General features: G+C 39.6%; 1 protein-coding gene across 1 annotated transcript in view; it reads right to left on the reverse strand.

Annotated features, from left to right (window-relative positions):
* The window catches only part of grik1a (glutamate receptor, ionotropic, kainate 1a), a 36,646-nt gene that overhangs the window by 5,176 nt on the left and 7,419 nt on the right, over positions 1–24,051 (reverse strand). Inside the window, exons 2-14 of the mRNA XM_008277871.1 lie at positions 18,512–18,679; positions 17,386–17,643; positions 15,360–15,541; positions 14,596–14,649; positions 14,147–14,317; positions 13,647–13,790; positions 9,956–10,063; positions 9,644–9,688; positions 5,942–6,058; positions 4,927–5,130; positions 4,412–4,635; positions 3,694–3,812; positions 579–796 (exon numbers count right to left, since the gene is read on the reverse strand). Of these exons, the coding sequence (XP_008276093.1) occupies positions 579–796; positions 3,694–3,812; positions 4,412–4,635; positions 4,927–5,130; positions 5,942–6,058; positions 9,644–9,688; positions 9,956–10,063; positions 13,647–13,790; positions 14,147–14,317; positions 14,596–14,649; positions 15,360–15,541; positions 17,386–17,643; positions 18,512–18,679 (2,012 nt within the window). The remainder of the gene's footprint in view (positions 1–578; positions 797–3,693; positions 3,813–4,411; positions 4,636–4,926; positions 5,131–5,941; positions 6,059–9,643; positions 9,689–9,955; positions 10,064–13,646; positions 13,791–14,146; positions 14,318–14,595; positions 14,650–15,359; positions 15,542–17,385; positions 17,644–18,511; positions 18,680–24,051) is intronic.

The raw sequence follows: 24,051 nt of genomic DNA on the forward strand, positions 1-24,051 counted from the left end.
ATGGCTGTAAATCATTAATATACAGTTAACAAGTCATTTATAACTCATTAACTAACAGTTTGTAAATGGTTTATTAACTATCTATAAGGCATCGTTATAAATCATCAACAAACTATTAACAAACACTTAACAAGTGGTTAATAACTCACTAATTAACAGTTTACAAATGATCTATTAACTAGTTATAACAGATAGTTATGATAAAGTGTTACCAAACTTTCTTTTAAATTTGAAATACTGTTTTAAAAACACCTCAGGTTGCATTTGGAATGGCATAGCTAAAGGTGGATTTTTCAGGGTTTACATCTAATGCAAGGTACAGCCAGAAAATATTTCACAACTATTAACTGTTTTACTGGAGACAAATCTGTTTATATGATTTGTATACTCTTGGTTTGAGTAAAAGACGATTTTGTTGAAGTATGAATGCCAGAAAAGTTTTGTATTTAGTACAGAAAATTTTGCAATACACTGACAATGGCCTCTGCTTGACATTCACAGCTGTATAAACACTTAACATGAACTCTATTAGCTAATTCATTCGCAGTTACACTGAAAGGACCACACAGGAGCTTTACCTTGAAGAATGTCATGGTGGATCCGTCCCTCACAGCTCCATATTCAATCCTGGTCTGTTTGGCCAGGTCGTCTGCCGAGTCGATGGGTGCGTCCATTCGTTCCACGGTCAGAAAGGCTGCTAAGTTGGCAGTATAGGAGGAGATGATGATTAGAGTGAAAAACCACCAGATACCCCCAACTATACGAGTAGACAAGGCCTTGGGCATCAGCTCCGAGCCTGAAAGCAAAGCAAAGGGAGGCAAAAGGTTAAGCTTAAAAGGTAAAAGAGAGAGACTATGAATGAATAGTGGAAAAGGTAGAAAATTGTTCATAATACAGGAATGAATAAGTTCCCATCAGAATGATACAACTAGAATGATAAAAAAAGGTGCACTTTGTGTGTTTACAATGTGTAGATCCTCTTTAAAAAAAAAGGAAAAAAACATCTTCATTCTTTCAAAGCAAAGTGCTCTGGTCCACACAGGGTTGTTGTAATAGAGTGATTCACACCAGAGCTCTAAATGGACTTTCACTTCTGGCCCTAAATGATAAAGTGTACAGCTCTTCAAGCAGGAGTGGTTATTTTCGCCCTCAGAATTACTTTTTTCTCACACAAAGTTGCAAAAAAATATATATATATACACAGGTGTAAAAAAACAAACAACGGTACAAATCAGAAGAACTGAATGTGAAACACAAAAAAAAGCTGAATGTAACGGAAATGAAGCGCTGCATCATCATGCTAAAACCATAATGAAATATCAGACTCAACAAGCAGAATAAGCACCACAACTTGGTCACGGTTACTGTAAGCTGCTAAATGCAGAATATGACGTAGAGACTGTTACCCTACAGTACATGCACTAAAACCTGAGCTTGTTTTGATAAAATGATGGGATGTAAAACAGGAGCAGCGAGAGACACAATGCTGTTATTCAACAAACTCATTTACAGATTATAAATCTAATTATACGGCTTCAACTTCTTGTGTCTTCGTTTATGAATACAGTTGTCTTTCTGAGCAGCAAACAAATCTGACAAATGTAGCTTGCTGTTGGCATTTTGCTGTGGACGGATATTGTCAGTAGGTTTGCCGGTCATCCAATCAGGCATGTCGGACTTATCCTCCCCAAATCTCCTGCCTTGTGGGAGATCAAGTCTCCATGAAGTCCAACATAATTCTTATAACAGGGTTTGGCTGCAGTTCATGGGAAGTGGATCCAGGCTACATGGAAAGGGCATTCAGAGAAAAATAAGAGGCGAATATTGATGTTTTGAATTAAACAGCTTAGAGCAGAGTGTACAGTGTCAGTAAAGTCTTTGCTGTGCAGGGAGTGAACTGGACAGTGTTGCAGTATTGAGTCAGTAGTCTTTGCTATTAGCAACCCTTTAAACCTGGAGTTTGGAGCATCTCTCTCTGACCACCTGACCATTTAAGTCCTTCATGCAATCTGCTTTTAGCTCTCTTCAGAGGGGTGTTCTATAAAGTGAGATTAATGGGTCAGTGAGGGGAGTTTTCAATGTCACCAAGGTGGCTCTCTTTTAACCAGTTAGATCCCCATGATAACTGATGCTGCACTGCTAACGTGCTCCGGTGGAGATTATACTTGGTATTTGGTCACTAGTTCTTTTCCAGATATTCTCTTTGAGCAATACAGATTCTCTACTGAGGGTATGACTGTAAACATTACTAATTCCACTACACAAAGCTATGAAGTTACAGTAGACAAACTGTATGTATCACATTGTCACTACATGCATTCAGCTGGTGATTCAGCTGAAAATGCAAAAAAATACATTTTTATGTTTTGGTCCTGATTTGCTGCCAAGTCCTGCTGGTATTACAGCAAATGGAACACTGATTAGAAAACTGATTACTCTGTTGGTATTTATCACAGAGAATATTCAATCAATAACATTCATTTCATTTTGATTTGGCCAAAAGCTAAATTGATGTCCACGTACTATTTATTATGGGACAGTGTCAATCCTGAAAGCACTCCTTGTGTATAATCTTTAAAAGTTGAAGAGCTCTAAAGTTAGAAATAAGCAGCTGCATTGAAGTGCACTGAGCGCTAAATATACATATATTAACTTACACAGTTAATGATTCTCTACCAATATTCCTCTTTCGCACCATTTGCAGTATGAACACATTATAGTGTAATAAAGTTTTATATTATTTATAGCTCTCCATTGTAGCAATCTGTTCCTCTTTAGTAAAGCAGGCGACACATAATTGGTCCCCTTTCTTCAGAAGAATTGTCAAGTAATACGCCAGATGCCCTCTTTCATGGGACTCTGCTTTAAGTAAGATAACATAAACTATATTGATCCCTCAACAGGAAAATGCACATAACTCAGAGCATGATGAAGAAGAAGCATACAATGTTATCAAGGTGTTTTTTTTTAGGTATAAAAACATCTGCCTGCTGCAGTTGAAAAGAAATGCTATGGGATGGAAAACCACAACAGTTAAAAACACCACAAAGTTGTAGGTTTGCCACTATGACCAAATGAGACTCATGAGAAAAGCAACAACATCAGCTGTTCCACCAAGTGTCACAAAATGACATGCAGTATGTTAATGTCTGAGTGACAAGGTCCCTCAGAGGCCAAAGTAATTACAATGTGAGCAAAGGACTTTACATATCTGAGTTTAACAGAAACCATTGTTTTCCTGATTACTTATTTCAAATTGACAGTTAATGTTGTGTTTTTTAAGGCAAGTTCATAATTGTGAGCCATGACAACAAATGCCCCCTCACTTTCAAACCATAATGTTTCTCAAACCTTAGCTTATTTAATCCCAACTAATGAACTCTCTAAAACGCAATCAAGTCTTTTTTGTAACAGACCAAACCCTAAACATTGTGTTACCACATTATAAAGCAGCTCCAGTATCTCTCAACAGTGATTTTTAAAGGTTTTCTGATGCACAGTCAAATGATGTTGACCTGACTGTACACTGGTCAGCTCAAAAAATGGTTCTAGCTGTCAATGTTGAGCTCATGCATAAACAAGTCATCTTGTTAATTTGGTGAACTTTCTTGCTTTCTCATACCACTGGTCGTATTATTCACGGAAAATATTAATATATGCATGATGCTGTCACTTTAACGATTGGTGAATTACCTTGCCGCATGAGAGCTCCGACGCCAAACCAGAAACTGTTGAGTAAGGTGAAATTGTTCTGTATCAGAGTTGAGGAAGGGTTGCATGGATGGGGGTTGTACCACTCGTACGGCGTGAACCTGCAAGATCATAAAACAATAGAGAGAAAGGGAGATGAAAGGAAATTCAAATAAGGACGGCACTGTAGCTAATCTTGAGGCACTAGCGAACACTAGTCATGCACTTGACATCAGTTCACGCCTCCAGTTCTTCTCTACCGTGATCTACGCTCTATTGTGATTTGCATTTTGACTCTGGCATGTATTTTTGCTAACGGGTTGCTAGGTGCAACATGTTGGCAGGGGTTTTACACACTACTTGAGAGAAAAGTGAAGAGAGTTTGCAATTACTTCCAGCTACTTAACAACTACAATGAAATCCAATGTGGCAGCTGACAGCTAAAAGCATATATTTTGGTTGTTTTAGTGCAGCTTTGAAAAAGCAGAAAGCTGACGAAGTGCAGTTATGACAATTTGTGGTTCTTGCCGGGTGAATTTAATACACCAGTAAAGTGTATTGTTTTAAAATGCTCAGTAGTAGAATAATCTTGTACTGGCAAAGCTGACCAGGCCTATGGACGGTTTAGTCACCAGCTATGATTTACCATATATCCTATATTATATCCTTCTATTCCATCATGCATCATCTTATCATCACGGGCATCAATCCATTCTCTCACCTGGCAATCACAAAGAGCACACAGCTGACTCCCGTGCAGGCCAGCAGCACATACATCCAGATGTCCGGAGACAAAGGATTAAGAAAGGAGAACACGCCCGGATTGGTGCCGTTAGGTTTCCGGTACAGGATGCTGATACCTAAAGTCATGAAGGGCTTGGAGAAGTCGATGACCTTCTCTCTGACATATGTGATGGTGAGAGGAGCCACAGCAAGGTCTGCAACCTGAGAAAGGCAGAAAGTAAGACAAGGCAACTCCAGGTGCAATCAGCTATTCCGTCTCAACTCGTCATCAGATTTGATTAAAGCTTTTTTTCCCCTACAATCTATAGATATTTAAACTGGTATCTGTGAAATTTTAGCTTGATATATCAAATACTAAATGAACTGTTAAAGCTGAGTACTACAGAACAATAACAGTGAAAAAGCTACAAGCGATGAACAAAATGATCTCCATCTTGAAAAAATTTGCAGAGGAGATGTTATGTCTTTTTATCTTTTCAACTATTAACTCACATGGTCGATCAGCTCTCGGACCATCCCGTTCCACTCTCCCTTGTCATTCTGGGCTCCATATTTCCCATCACCAACCAGCCTGACTTCATACGTGAAACCCAAGATGTTGGAGAGCTCTTTTAAAAGGTCCAGACAGTAGCCCTCATATCGGTCATTCCCAATCAACTCCTTCTCTGACTTCTTTACCATCACATATGGATTTTCCTGAATAGAAAAACACAGTATTTTTGCTTTCAAGACATACTCCTTGTTTGATTCATTTTTAAAATGCTGTTTTAGTATTAAAGGTGCCATTGAGGTGTTATGAACTTGAAGTTGCAAAACAAAAGCTGTTAAGATATATATTTAAAAAAAAAATACTTCTGTCATCCTTCAAACCCCTCCAACAACTAGTTAGCCTCCCAGGTGCTGTGTAAAACCTAACTAACTAACAATCATTCAACTGAAACTGCAATTGGTAGCTCCATGCTGTCAATCACATATGCAGCCAAAGAGTTTCCTTCCTGAAGGGGGCAGGAACAACAGCAGCTTATTTCTTTTCAGAGTAAAACTGCCCATTTAGAACAGCCCTAAAACAACAATCATGGTAAAAATGAACCATCTTTGCAGCCTTTTGAGCTGAAGAAAACAGAAAGACAGACTTTGGGGACACGTGAGACTTTGATTAATTTGCTGAAAAGGGGCACAATAAGGAACCTCGAACTTAAAGGATGCAGGATTTTTATTTTTAGTCTGGTGACTCTTCAAAGAGAGACAATATGAGAAGTAAATCCATTTATCTTTGAATTTACACATGATGAATGTGAATCCACTTTTTCTATAAGGCCTGGTGTGACAATAAGACAAAATTGTGAAAATACTATTCAATTCATTAACCTCTCCTGAACACCGCTGTATTCATTCATTGTGTTTTCCTCTATTGTTCCCCCTATCTGCGCTCTACACATCTCGTATGTACTCCCCTCCTTCTCCCTATGCTGTCCTCTGTTTAACCTTCCTCCTTCCTCCTCCTCACCAGTATTGTGGTGACAATAAGAGTCCTGTTAGCCAGAGAGTCTGTCACATTGTTATTCTTGTCTCGGCCGGACTTCTCCGTCAGGTTCATCCCCTTGTACGAGTTCCACACAGCAATCTGGGAAGGCAAACAGGGCTTTAGATTTATTGAACCACATTTGCTGCTTTGATAAAAAAAAAAAAGAAAAAGAAAAAAAAACACACGACATTACATCTGGCATCTGCTATCGGAGTCACTATTGAAGAAAACTGCAGCGTATACATGTTTATGTCTGAGAGAGCTTTGAAAAAGACTGTATTTGTATCATTTGTGATCGCTGCCACCTGTGCTGTTAAAGGAAATAAGCTCATTGATTATTTCTTTAATCTCAGAAAACAAATACAGAAGCTTACTTAGTCTCCGAGTCTGAACAGGAAACTAGAACCTGCTCCAACACGCTGCATATTAATCACAGTTTCTGATTCGGCGAACAGAAAAATGAAAAAGTAGTATAAAGGTTAAAAAGACCTGACGCTCCTGGCTGCTTTTCAACCTTTTTGCTCTATTCACTACTCTACGACATTTCTCTTCGCTCGAGCTTTGCTCTGATGATTCTGGGCAAAGTGCTGAAAACTTTAATGTACAGTGAATATGAAAATGAAGAAGCATTTTGTTCCAAACAGACTCTGCGCATCAAGTAAATGTTTGCAGTTAGTCTGGAGGGAAAAGCAATATCGCTCCTGTTGTGTGCAGCGATCACTCTGACTCGCAGGTACTGAACTTAATGTACAGCCTGAAACAAAGCTGTTTTTCCACCACAAATGTAAAGACAGCAATTCCATTATAATAAATGACTGCTTTGGATTAGATGTTGTTGCATTTACTCATCGTCTAAAGCTGAAATAAATACTAGTGACAGCAGAAAGAAGCTTACTTTTAAAATAGCATTGCTGCACAACTTGCTTTTATCATCACATATTCATTTTTTTCCTAGGATCTACATTCCACATTCGGATTTTCTGGTTTATTTCTTATGTAATAATAAACTAAAAATAGTAGGGTCTTTGCATGTTGGCTATAATTTCATTATATTGTATTTGTATATTTTCTGACATTTTACAGATCATGTAATAGCATCATAACAAGCCACAGACTAAATCGTAACAAAAAATTATTACAGCTCTACATGAACATAAGGGGGAAGAAAGGGAAATCACACCAGCAGGGACAGCATGAATGAAGAGGGGAGGAATCAGAAAGTGTCAATGAGGATAGAGGACAGCGTGGTGTGAATGAGACCGGCTGATTTGTCGGAGCGGGCGGTATAATCCAGACAGTTATCAGATTAGGACCGACGCTTAGCAGCTGGATTTTGACCCTTCAAATCCACTCACTGTTAAAGAGCCAACCAAAGGTCAAGAGAGTTCATGACAGTGATGCAATCAAGCCAAGGACATTAAATGATTACGCTTCATTGTTAATAGGGCTAAAGCCAGCGACAGAAACGAGCTTTCCTCCTCTGGCAAATTCACTCTGCCAACAAAAAGTAATGCATTTTGGTGTTTTTATTCAGAAACAATGGCCCGTTCATTCATTCCGTGCATAAGAGGATGAGTAGTAGTGAACGCATCAGTACCTCTTATTAAACCGAGCTCTACAGAAGGTACAGTCTTATTTTTCACAATTTATTTCCCAGAGAAGGGTTATGTGGCATTACCTATTCCAAAAGATAACATGCTTTTCACTCTTCATTACGTTCCATCCTTATTATTCCTTAACCCAGTCAGACAGATGGAAAATGTGCTCACTTATAACCTTGCTAAAAGCACTCTATATCTCCACCGTGGCACTTTTGCAAGAGTCCACTCTGTGCAGGAGTCCATAAATCTGTCTTATCTCTGGACACTGCAGATGAGGAACTCTGCGAAAAGGGGGTTGGATTTAATTAATTGTATTGTCCTCAATCTCAAAGATTAATGGAAGGAGTAAGAACAATATTTTTGGAAGTGTGGAGAGCATTTTGCTCTCAGATGGTGTGATTTCACAGAATCTAGCTCATGTTGTATGTTGTTGAACTGTGAACTGTGAATATTAACTGCATGATTAGTCAGTTTGAAGTTTAGGTAATAAGGTAATCTGACAAAGTCAATGAAATTAATGCTAAAATATATAGCCTGGGACGACCATAACGCATACAGTCATCATCTTTTAAACCCCTAAGTCATGGATTTACTGTGTATAGCCTTGCAAATTTATCACGCACACCAGAGCAGTTCCCAACAACACAGTGTGCTATAAAAACTGACAGGAATTCTCTCTCATATGCTGTGAGTAAAATGTTATCTGTGAATCCTAAAGCTCATCCTCATCCAGAACCAAATCAGACCGGAAAACCGTTACCACAGAGCCTGAGACGCACTAAGCCAGACCAAGAAAGCTGATGGGGAGGGGGGGATGACACACATTATTGCCAGAGAAGTCAACAACTTTAAGAGAAAATACTTTATTTCTCAGGAGACTTTCACTTTGTTTAGTCTCATCCTCCTCTTCAGAGTGTATTTAACACTCCAGTGCCCAAGAACTAACACGACTGCAACGGACTGATAATTCATTTTTCATGACCATAAAGTCAGGCGTTTTTTGTGATGTGCTTACCATATAGTGGTATTTCCTCTGAGGGGAGGCTTTTGAGGGCTAAAAGCACTGAATGGAATTAAAATTACAGCAGAAATCACTGCTTCTGCACCTTGACAGCTGCCGCCTGCCTACACACCTGTCTGTCTGACAACTGAGGCAGACGGAGAGGAAGAAACTTTGCCAACTTCTAAGAGAAAAAAAAAAGTGTTTGAGGTGAAGAATTAATTCAACATTTGTTCTTCTACTCATCAAATCATCGGTTTCGAGGTGATAAGCAAAAGTATGACGTCAAGGATTGTTACTTTAGTATTTACAGGAGTTATATGTTGTGAGACTAAACTAAGAGTTGTGAAACTCATAAAACTTTAAAAACCAAGTCACTTGATAGGAATTTTTGCTCTAAAGATTCAACTTCTTTTAAGTTATTTTGGATTTATTTGGTTGGAATTCTAAAGATGATTTGATGCACATCTTTAACAACTGCACTGGAGCGAGATTTAACTTGTGCACTGGCCCATGGGCCTAACACCAGCAAAGGAAATCTGCTTGCTTCATAACAAGTCTTCAAACACAACTTAAGCTGTCATCTCTTCCTCTAACTGGATCCCTCTTGGCTGCAATTAAATCCTGCTATCCTGTATGATTTCCATGAAAGTATGACGGCAGTCTAATAGCTGCTAAGTAGCGGACAAGTCTCTGCAAAAGTGAAGGATCTATTTGCTTATTTCTTACTTACTACTCACAACCTCCAGCTGTAAAAACAGAATGACATCACATTAAGTGAAATTGCGGGGTTTACGTCTTACTTCTAATGGAGGCAATGCAATGTCTATTTAAACAAAGGATTTTAATATTTTTTTAGGGCTACTCCTGAAAAAGTTCTGACACTTGTCAGAAAGGTGGCAATACCCAAACAGGGGGAAAACTGAAATGTCAAATACATGGCATTGCTGTACACAAAATCAGTGAAGAGAAACAAGGTTGACAAGGCAAGGAGCAGGAGGGTGCACAGCATATAGAGTGAGAACAAGGCGAGGAAGGGGGCAAACAACAAAGGCTTCGACCAAACAGGGCTCTGGCACAAACCTTGATCCACCTTTTCGTGAGGCGACTTCCGCCCTCCACGATGCCCTTTTGAAATCACAAAGAGGGCAACACGAAGCACAGCGTGGAGAGAAACAACCACTTGTTGCAGCATTGTTAATATTCATGACGGGACAAATCTAAGCTAAATAATAAATGTGCGGATGGATTATAATAAACAAAATCTCTACAGTAGCTCTGTGTCTGTTTTTCATATGTACACACACACTCACACAAGTCTTAATGGAATGAATCAGGCAGCGTGGAAGCAGCATGAGTGTGGTGTAATTGGCTGTTCCAGGCCTCTATGCTCACCCTGGCAGTGCCGTCCTCTTTGAGGCTGATGATGTCCAAATCAAAGTCTCTCCTCAGGCCATCTGTCTTATTAAGGACAATGTGCCCTGTCAGTCCGTCCCACTGTGCCTACAAAAAGGGAGACGCAGAGAAAGAGAGAGAAGTGGGAGGCCATCTGAGTTCCTTGTACATACGCAGAGACTTATTGAAGCTGGAGAACAGATTCCCAGGAGGAGAAGTGGAGGAGATCCTGGCAGCGAGAAGAAGTCCATGTTGACAGGCGGCTAGAAGACTCGCTGGATCACATCGGGAGAATAGTGAAAGATGCCTACAGGTTGTTCTTTGGTACAGTTTCAGTATGTGTGAAAGTTTATGTTCATGGCAGCGATAGTCATGCTGTCTTACATTAGTTCTGCTTCTTTGCATCATATGCTGTTTTTTTCAACAAATGATGCATTTAAAAGAGCTTCTCTAAAGCTAGTTAAGTTCACAACAAGCACATTAACAAATATCCTGCACCACATAACATAGATCAGCACTTCCCCTACTTCATCTATTCTTTAATCTACCTCAATGCAGTTTTGTTTTCTTATTTGCTGCATATAGTTCATATTTTCAGAGTATTTTATTATTCCATCATGTACTGTTGCAGGGACAGTGCACAATTAAAAGTAATCACACCGGAGTTAGCTAGCAGCTAATTTACATCTGTGTGCCCAGGGCAAGAACACAAACAACTACCACGGAACAATAACATAAAGCAATACAAAACTTCAAATTACATGTAAAATACAGAAGGAAAAAGTTGATTTCTTATACCCTAAGCATATGTGAATAAAAAAATGATAGTTTTCTTGTTTGTTCTGATATTGAGCGAGAAAGAGAGAGAGAGAGATAGAGAGAGAAAAAAGGAATTATACCTGAAAATAAAGTTGCCTATAACCCGAGGCAAATTCTTTACTTTTTCATTTTTTGAAGGGAAAAGAAGTAAACACAACCCCTGCAGAAAACTCACAAAATATGCATATCCTCAAATGTCAACGCACTGTTACCTTCTATCCCTATGTGATTTTATAATTGCAGCATGTGCAACCTTGCGCAATCATTTGGAGAGTCTGTAAATCACTACTTAGTACTTCAGACGCTCCTCCTTGCAGATCACTTCAAGTTCTGGGATATTTTTCGAATGTCTTGTAGGCACAGCATGTGTAAGATCTACCCACAGACTTTTTTTTCTCCAAGTCAGTAAACTGCGAGAGCTGTTCCAAAAGCTTCAGCTTATATTTCTTAGCCAGACTCTTTTCAGTTTCCCTTTCCTGATTGACTGACTGCATGACATTTACATCCAGAAATTGCTGATATTTCATGAAATCCGTTCTTCTCTCTATCTTTGCGATGTTTCCTGTGCCACAGGCAACCTTATATGCTTGACAAATGCTGCTCCACAGAGCTCAATTTCGACTTTATCTGACCAAAGTGCTTCGGATGTTGACTTTTGTGATCTGCTGGGAGGAAAGGTTTCCTTGTGTGGCATCAGTCATCAGTTGACAATTCCTAAATGGGTCTGTGTAATGCTTTGCTGTTCTTTGTCTGGTTCATACCACCAAAATGAGTCAACAACAAAAACTGGGTTTGAAACTTTCATTATCCATTTTTTGAGATTACTTCACAAAGGGGTGATTTTCTATCAGTTAAATTTTTAATTGTGTTTGGGTTGTTGCTTCTGAATTAGAGTTTTAATGGAAATAAAAAAACTCAATATTCTAATTTTCCATTTCTGTGTTTTGTGCTTGGACTGTAGAGTCTGGAGGGAGTCTATCACCAGCCACAGACCCAGAAGGGCAACAGCATTATGGATAGCACATCTGACTACACAATTATTTAGCAGCTAACCTATTTTTTGAAGGTTTGGAGACATATATGAACATTACTAACATACCAATGTATTGGTATAAGAATATTATAATAAGGTTATAGATAATATATTGTCTAACATATACAGTTCTGTATCCAAAAAGTTATTTCCTGGTCAGATGTACTTATATTTCATAATGTGCTTGCACTACTTGGTCCACGGCTGTTCAAAAATCTAATTCTGAAGCAACAACAACAACAACAACAACAAAAACACTATACAATACCAATATGTGAAATAATCAAATAAAACTGATAGTAAAAGTTTCAAACTCATCATTGTATTTGATTTTTACAAACTGAACAAAAGAACACAACAAAGAGCTACATGAACCAAAAGTAAGACATAATGGTGCACATGCCTCCCAATGTTGTGTCTGTTCATGATAAAAATCTTTAACAAAATGTGTCATTTTCCTAGACAAACAAAAACATTTTGCCATAACGGCATACTGAAAATAAAGTTCAATGACAGCTCTCCCCTTTTCTGGATTTATTTTGTGAAGAATTGCAAGCCAGATCTCCCCTTTAGAGCAAGAAAGTCCTAAAGCTGAACAAGTGGAATTTATTAAAGTGCTAAAATTAGAGGGCAGCAATATGAGCACAGTCATTCTGCAGCACAAAGACTGCCACGTTTTATTTCTCATGCAAAAATTGAGAAAATAAAACATCTTTGTCTCGCTATGAAGAGCAAGAAGTGACAAAAGTTACTGATGATTGGGAATTTTTCATGCATCATAATGAAGAAAAAAAAAGTTCTGCAGACATTATTACCTTATGAGTTGAATTTGAGAGAAACCTTTAGCGATCGTAGGAATGAACATTTATACAAGATGTCAACATTTAAAATCCAGGATATTACCCTCATTCTGTGTTTTCTGTCAGGAAATCATATAAACTGAATAACAAAGGCGCGTCCGCACATGTAAAATGGAAATCAGTTAGTTTTGTCCACAGAAACACATTGACTATAGCCAGAGAGAAAGAGAGAGAGAGGGAGGGAGAGAACGCACAGGTTACAGTGCCCGGGATTTAATTTCAGCCACTGAAATGAAAGATGTGTCCTCATAGCCTGCGCTCTCTTGTAAGAAATGATTTTTAATTGAGTGTTGTGTGAGACATATTACAGGTTCTTGCAATCAAAAAGGCTATTATCGAGTGATGAATAGCACAGGAGGACAGATGCTTCAAAGGAAGGGCAGTGGCAAACAAAGCGGAAAGCTGAGGAGGAGAGAGACACTAAGATGCAAAGAAACCGAAACGCCAAGAAGATGGGGGTTGGGTTGGGGCATGAAGATGAAAATATGAGTGAGGGGACTGAATGATAATGTTCCTTCTCCATGGCAGGCAACAGTCCTCTGCTGGATTTAAGACTTAAGAGATCAAAACACTCATGCATCAAAGGCCTCATTTCTGTCTGTAGGCATCCGGTCTGACAGTCAGGCTGGGCCACATCCTTTCAACTTATAAGTACATAAATACCATGTATTTTCATGTTGTGCACTTTCAGAGGCAGAGCGTGGCCTGTCAGAAGGGACCCATAAAATATCATATCGCATGAAATGATCTGACACCCAGCTTTGGTGAATTTCATGTCTGCGAAAGAGGCATTACAAATTTGAGGGATCTCGCACTCAAAAAAAAAAGCTCCTTTCAAAACACACTAAAACGCATCATCAGAAATGTACAGTGGTCAAGCTAAAAGCAACAGGAGCTCCTCAGGTCGTGCTGGGGATTTTGCTGGGTTGTTTTTTTTATATATATAGATATATAATATAACACAATATACGACACTGACCTCTTTGAAAAGGTTCATGAAGCGTGGTCCGAAGCGCCAAGGTTTGTGGCGGTGGCACTGCAGGGAGCTGACGGTCATCTGAGTGGCTCGCTGGGACGCAACGGCAACCATAAACACTGCGTCATACATCAAGGCTGCGTCCGTCTGCAGAGGAGGCAGGGAGAAGAGGATTTTTTTTTTCTATCACTGCACTCAAAAGCATCTCACAAATAAACATTGGCTGTAAACAGCTGAATTATGAGATCATGTCCTGTAGATGGAAATGCAATAAGATGAAACTATGATATCTACTCCAGGAAAATGGTGCAACCAAAGAAGTAAACAGTATATCATGTAGATCGAATGGTAAATAAATATAACTGAGGATTTACGTTTTTAGCATCTGCAGTATAACTTCACCAGAGATTTACAGGTTGCCAGATGTTTTTGGTTTACAGCTGCATGAAAGCAGCATACAAATAACCATCACTGATTCTCAGATGTCTTTCTGTCAGGCTTACAGTCATGACTCCATCCATCAGGCCGCTCTCTTGTTTTGGACCCTGCAGTCTTTCCATGGCCCATTTGTCCATTGTAGAGGTCACCCACGGATCATCAATGTTCAACAGTCTGAAGCCCGTCATGTTGACCCCGCTGTAACGGTACGGCTCCAGATCCAGGGCAAACAAATCCTGCAAGAGGAGACAGGAGGTGGAAATGGGGAGCAGGATGGAGAGACGGATGCGTTCGTGTTTATTTGTGTGTACAATTGAGAGAAAGAGAAACAGAGAGCGAGAGTGTGCAGCATAGATATTTAAGCTCAAGTTCACTGTGCAACTTTCTCATCAAAGACCTGATTTATTTGAACATTCGCAGTAAATTTACAAAGTCAGTTTAAGGCCAGATGAGCACACAGAGCTTGGTTTTACTTTGTCAGGTATAATTTTAGCTGTGCCTTTTTCCAACTCACCAAAGTCGTGAAGAAGAAGTGGTAGTACTCTGTCATCATTCCCATCGATGAAAGCTGCAACATCAAAAGAAGAAATACAGTAATAAACTAAAATGCCAGGCGGTATTACTTATCTTAAATATGACAAATTATCCGGTGCTACAGCTTGTTTCAGATGATAATATATACAGTGTTCCTGCTGTATCAACTATGTTATACACACACACACATAAAAAAGGTCACACACAGTAGCTTTTATATTATTTAGGTGGGAAAAAAAGAATAGAAATTTAGTGTGAAGTATCAGGACAACAGAAATAGCTATTTCAGATTACTTTTTCTTCTTCCTTAATGGTGCAAGACTCTCCCATCTGTTCAGTTCATCAGGCTTTTTGAAATCAATGTACAGCAGCATCTAAGCTAAATAGGCTTTGCCCAAATTGAAAAAAAACAAACAAACAAACAAACCAAAAAACATTACAGACAATAAGTTGCAGCCCATTTAGAATTCTGACAATAATAAGAAAAGTGTTAAGCTATCCAGGAGAGCAACGCAACTACTTCTCTTTATTAGATCATTTAATGACGATATTACAAAATACAATAGAATCCTTAGTAAACAAATGAACTAGTTTTCATATGATTTTCCACAACATTAAAAGACATTATTTGGAAAAGTCTCATCAAACATGCTGCCCTCTCAGGATACATAAACGTGCTGTAAAATCTGTAGAACAAAAGAACAAACTGTTGAAAAAGACACTGTGATGAATCCTCGTACAGACCTGTTTGAGGAGCTCTGCAGCCATGCGATAGGAGCAGTCAAAGATAATAAAAAACTCCCTGTCCTTCTTCAGCTCCTTAAGCAGCGGTCGAGCATCCTGGTTACCCGGGGTGAGCTGGCGGATCTTGATCTTCAAGTTGAACTTTGCCGGAGCCTTGATCAGCTCCTGCATCCGCATCAGACCTTAAAAAAATAAGAAATTAAATCTCATTTATCCCCCAATGTTTGCTTCCTCCGCCCCTGTGCACAGGTCAGAGGTCAAGGTCAGATACAGAACACGATCCATCAAACAATAATCATCCTTCTGTTGTAAACACATTCCTGTATCCTGTACATGTGTGTGCACAGCGTTTACGTAATTGTGCAGGCGTGTGTCTATGTGACATTTCAGGAAAATGCATTTCTGACTGAAAATAACAGGTAAGGAAATCTATAATCTGTGACATTTTAGCAACAGAATTTCACATTCTCTGGGTCGTGGACAGGAACTCGATATAGGAAACCACAGGATTTGATGGCATCAGTGTTGTGGTTTGGCTCTTCACAGTGTGAAGTCAGAGGACATGAATATTGGCAGCTGTTTGATATGAGCCACTGATGCCCGGTCACAGATTGGGTTCACTGGCCGGCACGAAGGGGGTGACTCTGGTAGGCAGAGCTGTATTTTGTAATTATAACCATGACATATGAAAATATGATCCAGAAAACAAAAAGGCAGCACTTCTGACCTCTTCTCCCTCTCACTTCTTCATTTCAAATGTCACGCAATTTTAAGGCTGATAACCAGCAATGAAAGTGGGAAATAAAAGATATTACGATTATAGTTATTGTAACATTTATATTGGATTTTCCTGGTCTTATAGATAATATTGCGTATTGTTTGTGACACATTTCAGAGCTGAATTTTTCTGCTGTACCTGTACCAAAACAAACTATAAATCTTCCTAAATACATACATACCTGGTTGATCATCAAATCCCCAATCATGACATTTTTTCCTCAAAACTTCTTGTATGTAATATTTTACAAAGGCAACAATAGTTCAGAACATAGATATAGATGGATAGATATATCTGGTCAGAATCCTTTAGTCAACTTTACATCATCCAAACGTAATCTGCTGTCACCTCATACTGCTTTACTTCTGCATATTTGTTTTACCTCCCTATAAAGGGCTGAGAAATGTAATGATATGTTTATTAAAGATAGAGTAAGCGAATCCAGTGTAGTTTTAGTCAAATTTACTGTATTACTCCTCAGGTTTCACTTGTTGTTCATTCTGTGTTTGTTCGCTGAAAAAGATGTGGTATTTGTACATAGCCCTGTAAAAGGGAATCCAACTAAGAGGCTCGAATCAATCCATAAACTGTTCCTGCCAACCAGCAACGGTGGCGTTCGTGTGTTTTTTTTATTTTTTTAAAAAAGGTTTTTTTTTTTGCAGTGAAAGGTTTTTGGCAGCAGCAGGTGTTAGAGACAGCAGCTTCTCTTCTCCCTCTTTCCAAGGGGAAATGTCAAGCGAGGAGCCAGTTTCAGCACTGCTAGGCTCTACTTTTACAGACTGAGACTCCCACTCTCCGCCAGTCTCGTCGTGCTGCAACCATACCTGCAGGCCCCCTCAGGCGCTGGCTCCGGCTCCACCAGGGAAAGAATCGTGTCTGCAGTCGGCTCCATGGTTCTGTCAACTGGTGAAAACTGAACAACTAGCTTGCATGCCATTTGTTTCATGACTTTTTTTAAATGTTTGTTTGCCCCAGGTATGAGGAAAAAGGCATCCTTTTCATGCCCGTAAGCCTGGAACATTTCTTTTTTTTTGGTCCACTAGCCCTGTTGTTAGTGTCGTTGCCATGCCAACGTACATCAATGACTGAACGGGAAAGTCTTCTAACAGCACTGAAGGAAGGGGGCTGTGTCTGTTTGGCTTTAGAGTTTAAATGTCAACACACTGCTCAGGAATGGCTTACTCCACCTTTAAATATTTGCGAATCAGTTACAATAGCTATATGATTAGTGCAATTAATAGACCATACCCGTGCTGTCCTCGTAAACCACCGTCAGCTTCCGCCACTTGAAGAATGTGACTACGTCCAGGATGGCCCTGGCGATGGCGGTGTACTCAGGATACAGATTGATGAAGAAGGTGTCTTTGTTGTCCACTGACGGGTGTTTCCAGCGAGTCTGTATGTGAGGGACTTCCAGAGCATTGCAGATGGACTGAACGGCACTGACCGAGGAGCTGTGAGAGGGGCCGAACACTGCAACCACCCCGAGAGCAAGCTGGTCACACACTGGTGGAAAAGGACAGCGCAGAGGCAGATGGTTGTAGGATGGTAGAGCTGAGGCTAATTCTCAAACTGAAACTACCACTTTGCATTTCTGCTTCTGATTAAAAACAAAGATGTGGGTAGAAAAGCATCAGAATTTTTTCATTAGGATGACAATGGACAATGGAAAATACATAGTTTGAAATGACCATCACTGGTTAATTGCCAAAAAACTAATGGATAACTCTGTGACTTGCACGCAAATACACAAGGTGCACCTGAAGTTAGACCACTTTATGACAAATGGTGACTATCTATTTAAGCTTTATCCATGGTTGCTTTCAGTGTTAGAAAAGTGGTTATGCTAATCTTGGACACTGGTGGGGAAAGGGAGCATTAACAGTATGAATTCATCATTAAAAATGAAAACAAGTAAAGTAATCCTTAAAATAAAACAAAATCATCTAAATATTCTTATTTTGATAAATTCTAGAAGTGACTATTTTAGGGCGTTGGCTAACAGGAAATTTTGTTTAAGTCAGTCCATAGCTAAATAATCAGTGCCAAAGTGAGGAGAATTTATTTATTTATTTTTATTGTAAAAAAAATGTAACCTGTTTTCTTAACTGGGGTTTCATTTACTCTAACAAAATAGACATTTTTGTTTATTACATGGTCAGATTTTTATTTTTAATGCATAGATTTCTATCAAATAAGCTAACACAAACTGAATGCAGATCAATCTTGCTTACCGTTGTGTGTAGTCACACCCCCCAAAGGCCCATTCTGAGCCAGACAAAACCCTAACATGGGCATATTAGTGATGGAGCGAGAGGAGTGTGTTGTCATCACCTGCATTAATAGCACAAACTGTCTTGCAGTCATTTCCTACCTCTCCTGGAAGCCTCGAACCCATCGAAGAGGTTGATCCTCTGAATGTCGTAGGTCAGAGTGGTGTTGGGCATCAGGGTTTTGTTGCGGTTTATGTTATTTACAGCGAACTTAAAAGCGAGCTCATCCATGCTCACTAACTCGCTCTCTCGGGTCTCGAAGATGCCACCTGAACATGGAGGTAGGGGAAGAAACACAAAGACCATCAGGAGAGAGCTTGACAAATTGAAAAAGAGCTGATTCTTAAAATCATCCTCGAGCATAAGTAGACTACGCTGCACCAAGAAACTTGTACTGTTGAATTTTACTTCCCTTTATCAAATACATGAAATTACCAAGAGAGAAGCAAAACGTAATGAAATCAATGAGCTGTTATGGATGTTATTCTTTTTACATCATATCCACCAATTCATAAAAAGCACCCTTTGTGAAAAGCTTGTTCTCACTAATAGCTTCATTAATGCTTCTGAGATAACTTAGTAATGCTGTATAGATTAACTAAAAGCCATCAGTTCAACACAAATCCTGCGTTGCCATGCTAGAAAATCCCATTTGCTGAAATATCCTTTTTTATTTAATGTAGGTAATTATATTCTCAGTAATACATTCTCACATTTTCTAAGTCACTGCATGTTCATTTAAAAATGTTAATAAGTTATAATAAAGGGGTTTAATCACCAGATCTGCCGTGGTAAGAGGTAATAAGATCTAATAATAATAATTCAGAGATAATCAGAATAGTCCAAAGAATTCTTCACAACCTGGCAACCCTAAAGTTATCAGTGAAAGTGTTATTTTTTAGAAGGTGATGTCATATTATGTAACTGAAATCAGGCATAAGCTATTACAGTGAACCGAACAGACTTAAATTCAATACCAGAAGCTGTACATGGATAGGAGCCTGTAACATGCACACATGGGCTATGTGTTGTACAAAAGAACACAAGTCTGCACACTCTAAAATTACACCCAATATTCTGTGCAGCCCAATTTAATGAGGGTCATTACAAGTAGTTCTCTTTATGCCAGCCAAACCTCTCAGTCATAAACAAAGCCATAAATACGTTATGCCCACAATAAAAGATAATATTTGTCGTTTCAATGCCAAGCAGGGAATTAATTTGAAATCCTCACAGAAGTATGCAAATGAAGATGAATATTAAGTGCTTGAAGAAGAATAATCACTTATATATATATATATATTCTAAACAGTTTGCTTCTCAAAGAGGGACAAAGTTTCAGAATCCAACTGTTTCCCCACCGCTCTCACTTTTACAGAATTGGGGACCCAAGGCCACATAGAACCCGCTGCATGGACCAGCTGTCAGCAATCTTTCAGGAAACAATACTGTTCAGACAGACTTCTGAAATTGCCCTCAAACTCCTCATCAACATCCTGTCATCTGGGCGCAGAAGATGTGAAGTGTGGATTCAAAGGCCAGATGAAATGGAAGTAGCATAATTGCTCCCACAGTGTGAAAGGGCAGGAAATAAAAAGGCTTTTGAGCTTCTTGTGGAGGTTCAAAACAGGCTTTTGTAAGATGAGTCAAGGCACATCAGTCATGACAGGGACAAAAGAAAATATTAATTGGACAAGTAATTGTCAGTCCTGTAGTTAACATTTTTCAGGAGAGTTTCCTGAGCAGTCAAAAAAAAAAGAAAAAAGAAAAAAAAGGTTTCTAGCTGAAGCTATAATTTCAAACAATTTGCTCACTTTCTTGGACCATTTGTCCAGTTCCAGTAAAGTGTTCCCTGTCTTTCTCCAGGCTCTGATGCATTGCAGTGCACAAACTTCACCAGGATAATGGCTTTTCAAAAACATTACAGTTTTACACCAACCGCGAAATGATTGCGGTGACAACAGCAGAGCAGAAAATTTCTGGACGCTGGTTGTCATTATTTTGGTTTGCTCTGAAGCACTGCAGCAGTTGTCCATTCATTCACTCAAGTTCTGGTTCTTGTTCAGATGCTTTTATTTACAGTGAATGAAGCATGATGCAGCAAAATGCATTGGAGTTTTATTAAGTTTTTCTTTTTTTTGACAGATAAGTTTGAGTAGTTAGGTATGCATGTTGTAAAAGAACCTGAAATGTAAAGAGTAAATTATAAACCACACTGGATCAGAAATTTTGATAACACCCATGTTTTTATGGTAAAGGTGAAGCTAGAAAAAGCTTGACTTGGCACAAAGGCTGGAAATGTGCCTCACAATCACACTGCTCTCTCAAATGGTAAAATTTTACAAATTAAAAAGTAGTAAAGAAAAAAATAAATAAAAAGGTACTTTTGTTTCTCCCTTCAACAACACTAAGTTAAGGTAGGGGTGACCAGACTAGGAGTATTATTTACATTGGGGTGGCACAATGTCTTGTTATTGTTCCCCCTTCTTATTTTAGGGTAACCATATTTTGATTACGGAAAACCAGGACAGATGCCTTATAATTTCAGTACATTTAAAGTATGCCTCCTCCAGGACAGGACCAGGACATTTTCATCACTTTATAAAAAACAAACAAAAAAAAAAACAACCAGGACAGAAAGTGAAAACAGGACATGTCCCAGGAAAACAGGACGTTTGGTCACCCTATCATATTTATGTAACCTTCAATTGATAAAATAATTAAATAAATAAATAAACTCAAAAAATCTGTAACAGTTACTGAAGCAATGTTGTTTCAATTGTTGATAAAGCTCATAAGATTACCGCATTTAAAATACATAAGACAGCATTTAATGGAACTTCAGACCGGACACTCCGTTAGGTTTAACCGTTTATTTCAGAATGACATGTATTTGTGTTTGGTGGCAACTCTGCTCGAGTGCTGCTCTGGAACAATCTGAGCGAGCATGACAGTCAGACAGTCCCTGAGATCACAAACCTTCCAACAGAGCCTGAGAGTCGCAATGTTTAAATGAATACCAGGAAACAAGGAGACCAACGGAAATGGTCCTTAGTATACAAAATCCAGTTTACATAGTTTTAGGATACAACTACGAACCATTTCAATTCAATTTTATTTGTTCTTCTTTGTTATTCATTCGTGTTCTACAGTCCCACAAATAAGGAAAAAAAATAAATATTCCACACATTCTTCCTTCCTCCACAGAAGGTGTGTCTCTGAATGAGCTGTTCAGGTTTACAGCTTGTTGGGATGTCATACCAGGATGTGCACTGCTCCCAGCTGGCTCCTCGTTCTCGTCCTCTCTGCCACTGACTGGACAGAGTAGATGCAGAGAGGTGTGCTGCAGCAGTCTTTGTAAAATTGTAAAAGTTATGATATTGAACCTTTAAAAAGGAGGATGCTGGGGACGAGAGGAAGATTTGCGTATGTGAAGGGACAGTTCTAAGTGGGTGGGCTGGACGACTGCATCAAAAAAGACCTTGTGACTCCCTGACTTTATGCCTGTCTGAACTTAGCCAAAGCTCCATTTCAGACAGGATGTTTGTCAGATTTAACCATTTATTTCAGAAAGACTTGTCTGGCAGTGACTCTGTTCGAGTGATGCCCTCAAACAATCTGAGCAAGCGTGACACAGACAGTCTCTGACATCACTAACCCTCAAACCTGGGCTCCCGAAGAGAGCAGATGAGCAGCGTCGCCTTGAAATGAAGCGAAATTAGGCTATGTGTAGCGACAAGCATGTCACATTTCCTTAGAATTCATGCAAGCACGCACAGCCTTCTCATCTGAATGCATAGTCACCAGCATGCTGAATGCAAACAGATTAACTTATGACAAGGCACTATTAGAGTGACTTGATACAAAAGAAATAGACTACACGAGATAAGAAGCTATAAGTGCCGTCAATCATGATGCATCTCCTTTGAATTTGTGTGCAACCTTCATGAACTGACATGAAACCGTGCCCCAATTATACGTAGTCATGGATTATGTGTCATATAAACTAATCATGACCGTTAAACAATAATTGATGGCTTACAGGCAGAGGAAATGTTCATATGCTGTGGAGGATGAGCAGAAGGAACAGGTTGTGTAGCTTAGGGGAGTGACCACAGCGCTGGCATGGGATGTGGAGACAAGCAAACCAAGGTCTGGATAGGCCTTCACAGAGTGTGTGTTAAACAGAGGCTCATCTCTGCTTGCACTGGTTAGCCATTCCAGGCACCGAATCATAGAAGAGAAGGAACAGAAAGCAAATGAGCGCTGGCAATGAATATCGGAGTACCTTTATAATAATCAGCTTTGAAAGTGTAAGGGTAATGGAATGCTTATCTTAACAGAAGACAAATATAGTCATTGAGCAAAGGCAGAGTACACCCTGGACAGGTCACCAGTCCATCACAGAGCAACACAGAGACAGATAACAGGGCGCACTCACATTCACACCTACGGACAATTTAGAATCACCAATTAACCAAAGCATGTCTTTGGAGTGTGGGGGGAACCCAGTAAAACCCACACAGGCACAGGGAGAACATGCAAAGTCCATGCAGAATGGCCAAAGGACCTTCAAAATATGGACAGTGCTAACCATTACAACACCTGTACCTGCTATTCTAATTAGCACAAGGCATAATCTGTGGTTGCGCAGGCGAAGAAAGATGATAGAGCATAGCTCAAGACTAACTTTTCCACTGGTAACACTTGCACCATATCATGGCCTCACTCCTCACCTGCTGAACACCTGCTTATCAACAGACCCTAAATTCACCAGTGTTCCCTAAACGCCTCACCGTGCAGGCTGCTGTACCTGCTACAGTGTGCTCAGACAGGTGTGTGACCAAAAACTACTTTGAAAAGAATTAAATAGGGTACCCTAATGTAAAAATTGTCCAAGACGACCTGTCCTTCTCCACCAGCCGCCTTTATCTTTGGAACACACAACAGCTAAACAGTGTGGTTTACACATCAGGCAGGGACAGACCGACAGAGCCACTGAAGCTCTTAAAGTACAACTTTCCACCAATATAGCTAACGCAGTAGCTGCTCACGCCAGCTGGAGCGACACCAAAACAGCTTCATGATTTACTTGCACAAATGCAACCACTTGAAATTTTAACTTGCACACTCAAAAAACAAACATAAAAAATGCGGTCGCGGTCTGGAACCCTGGCACAGAAGAGTGGGCCTGTTGGTGCATTAAGCCTCTTGGTCATGAGGACCTGACAAGCCAATGATCAACTTTGTTGTGCAGCACTCATAAGAGGAGTTACAAAGCTACCTTAAACGCAGGCATTGTAATACTCTGTGAGAGCCTTGAATCATGATCTTTAGAATAACTGATATTTCAAAATAATCACCCAGACTATTCCTCCCCAGCCTGATACAGATAAACAGAAATTACCCAGGTTGATATTACCTGCCAGTATGTGGCTACAGAGGTGAGGGTGGAGCAAAGCGGCCACAACAGCAGGGGGCACTGGAGCTGCACGAGTCACGGTGCTCCGACTATGACGTCATGGTGGGCGGAGCCAGTGGGCTTGAACCCGGAAGCTGTACAGCAGGTAACAAGTGCCGAGAAAACTTTGATATCGGGTTTGAATTAGAGTCCGTGGTGACTTACGCTGCTTGGAGGATG

The sequence above is a fragment of the Stegastes partitus genome, unplaced genomic scaffold (genome assembly GCF_000690725.1).
Source record: "Stegastes partitus isolate 25-593 unplaced genomic scaffold, Stegastes_partitus-1.0.2 Scaffold109, whole genome shotgun sequence".
Classification (NCBI taxonomy): domain Eukaryota; kingdom Metazoa; phylum Chordata; class Actinopteri; family Pomacentridae; genus Stegastes; species Stegastes partitus.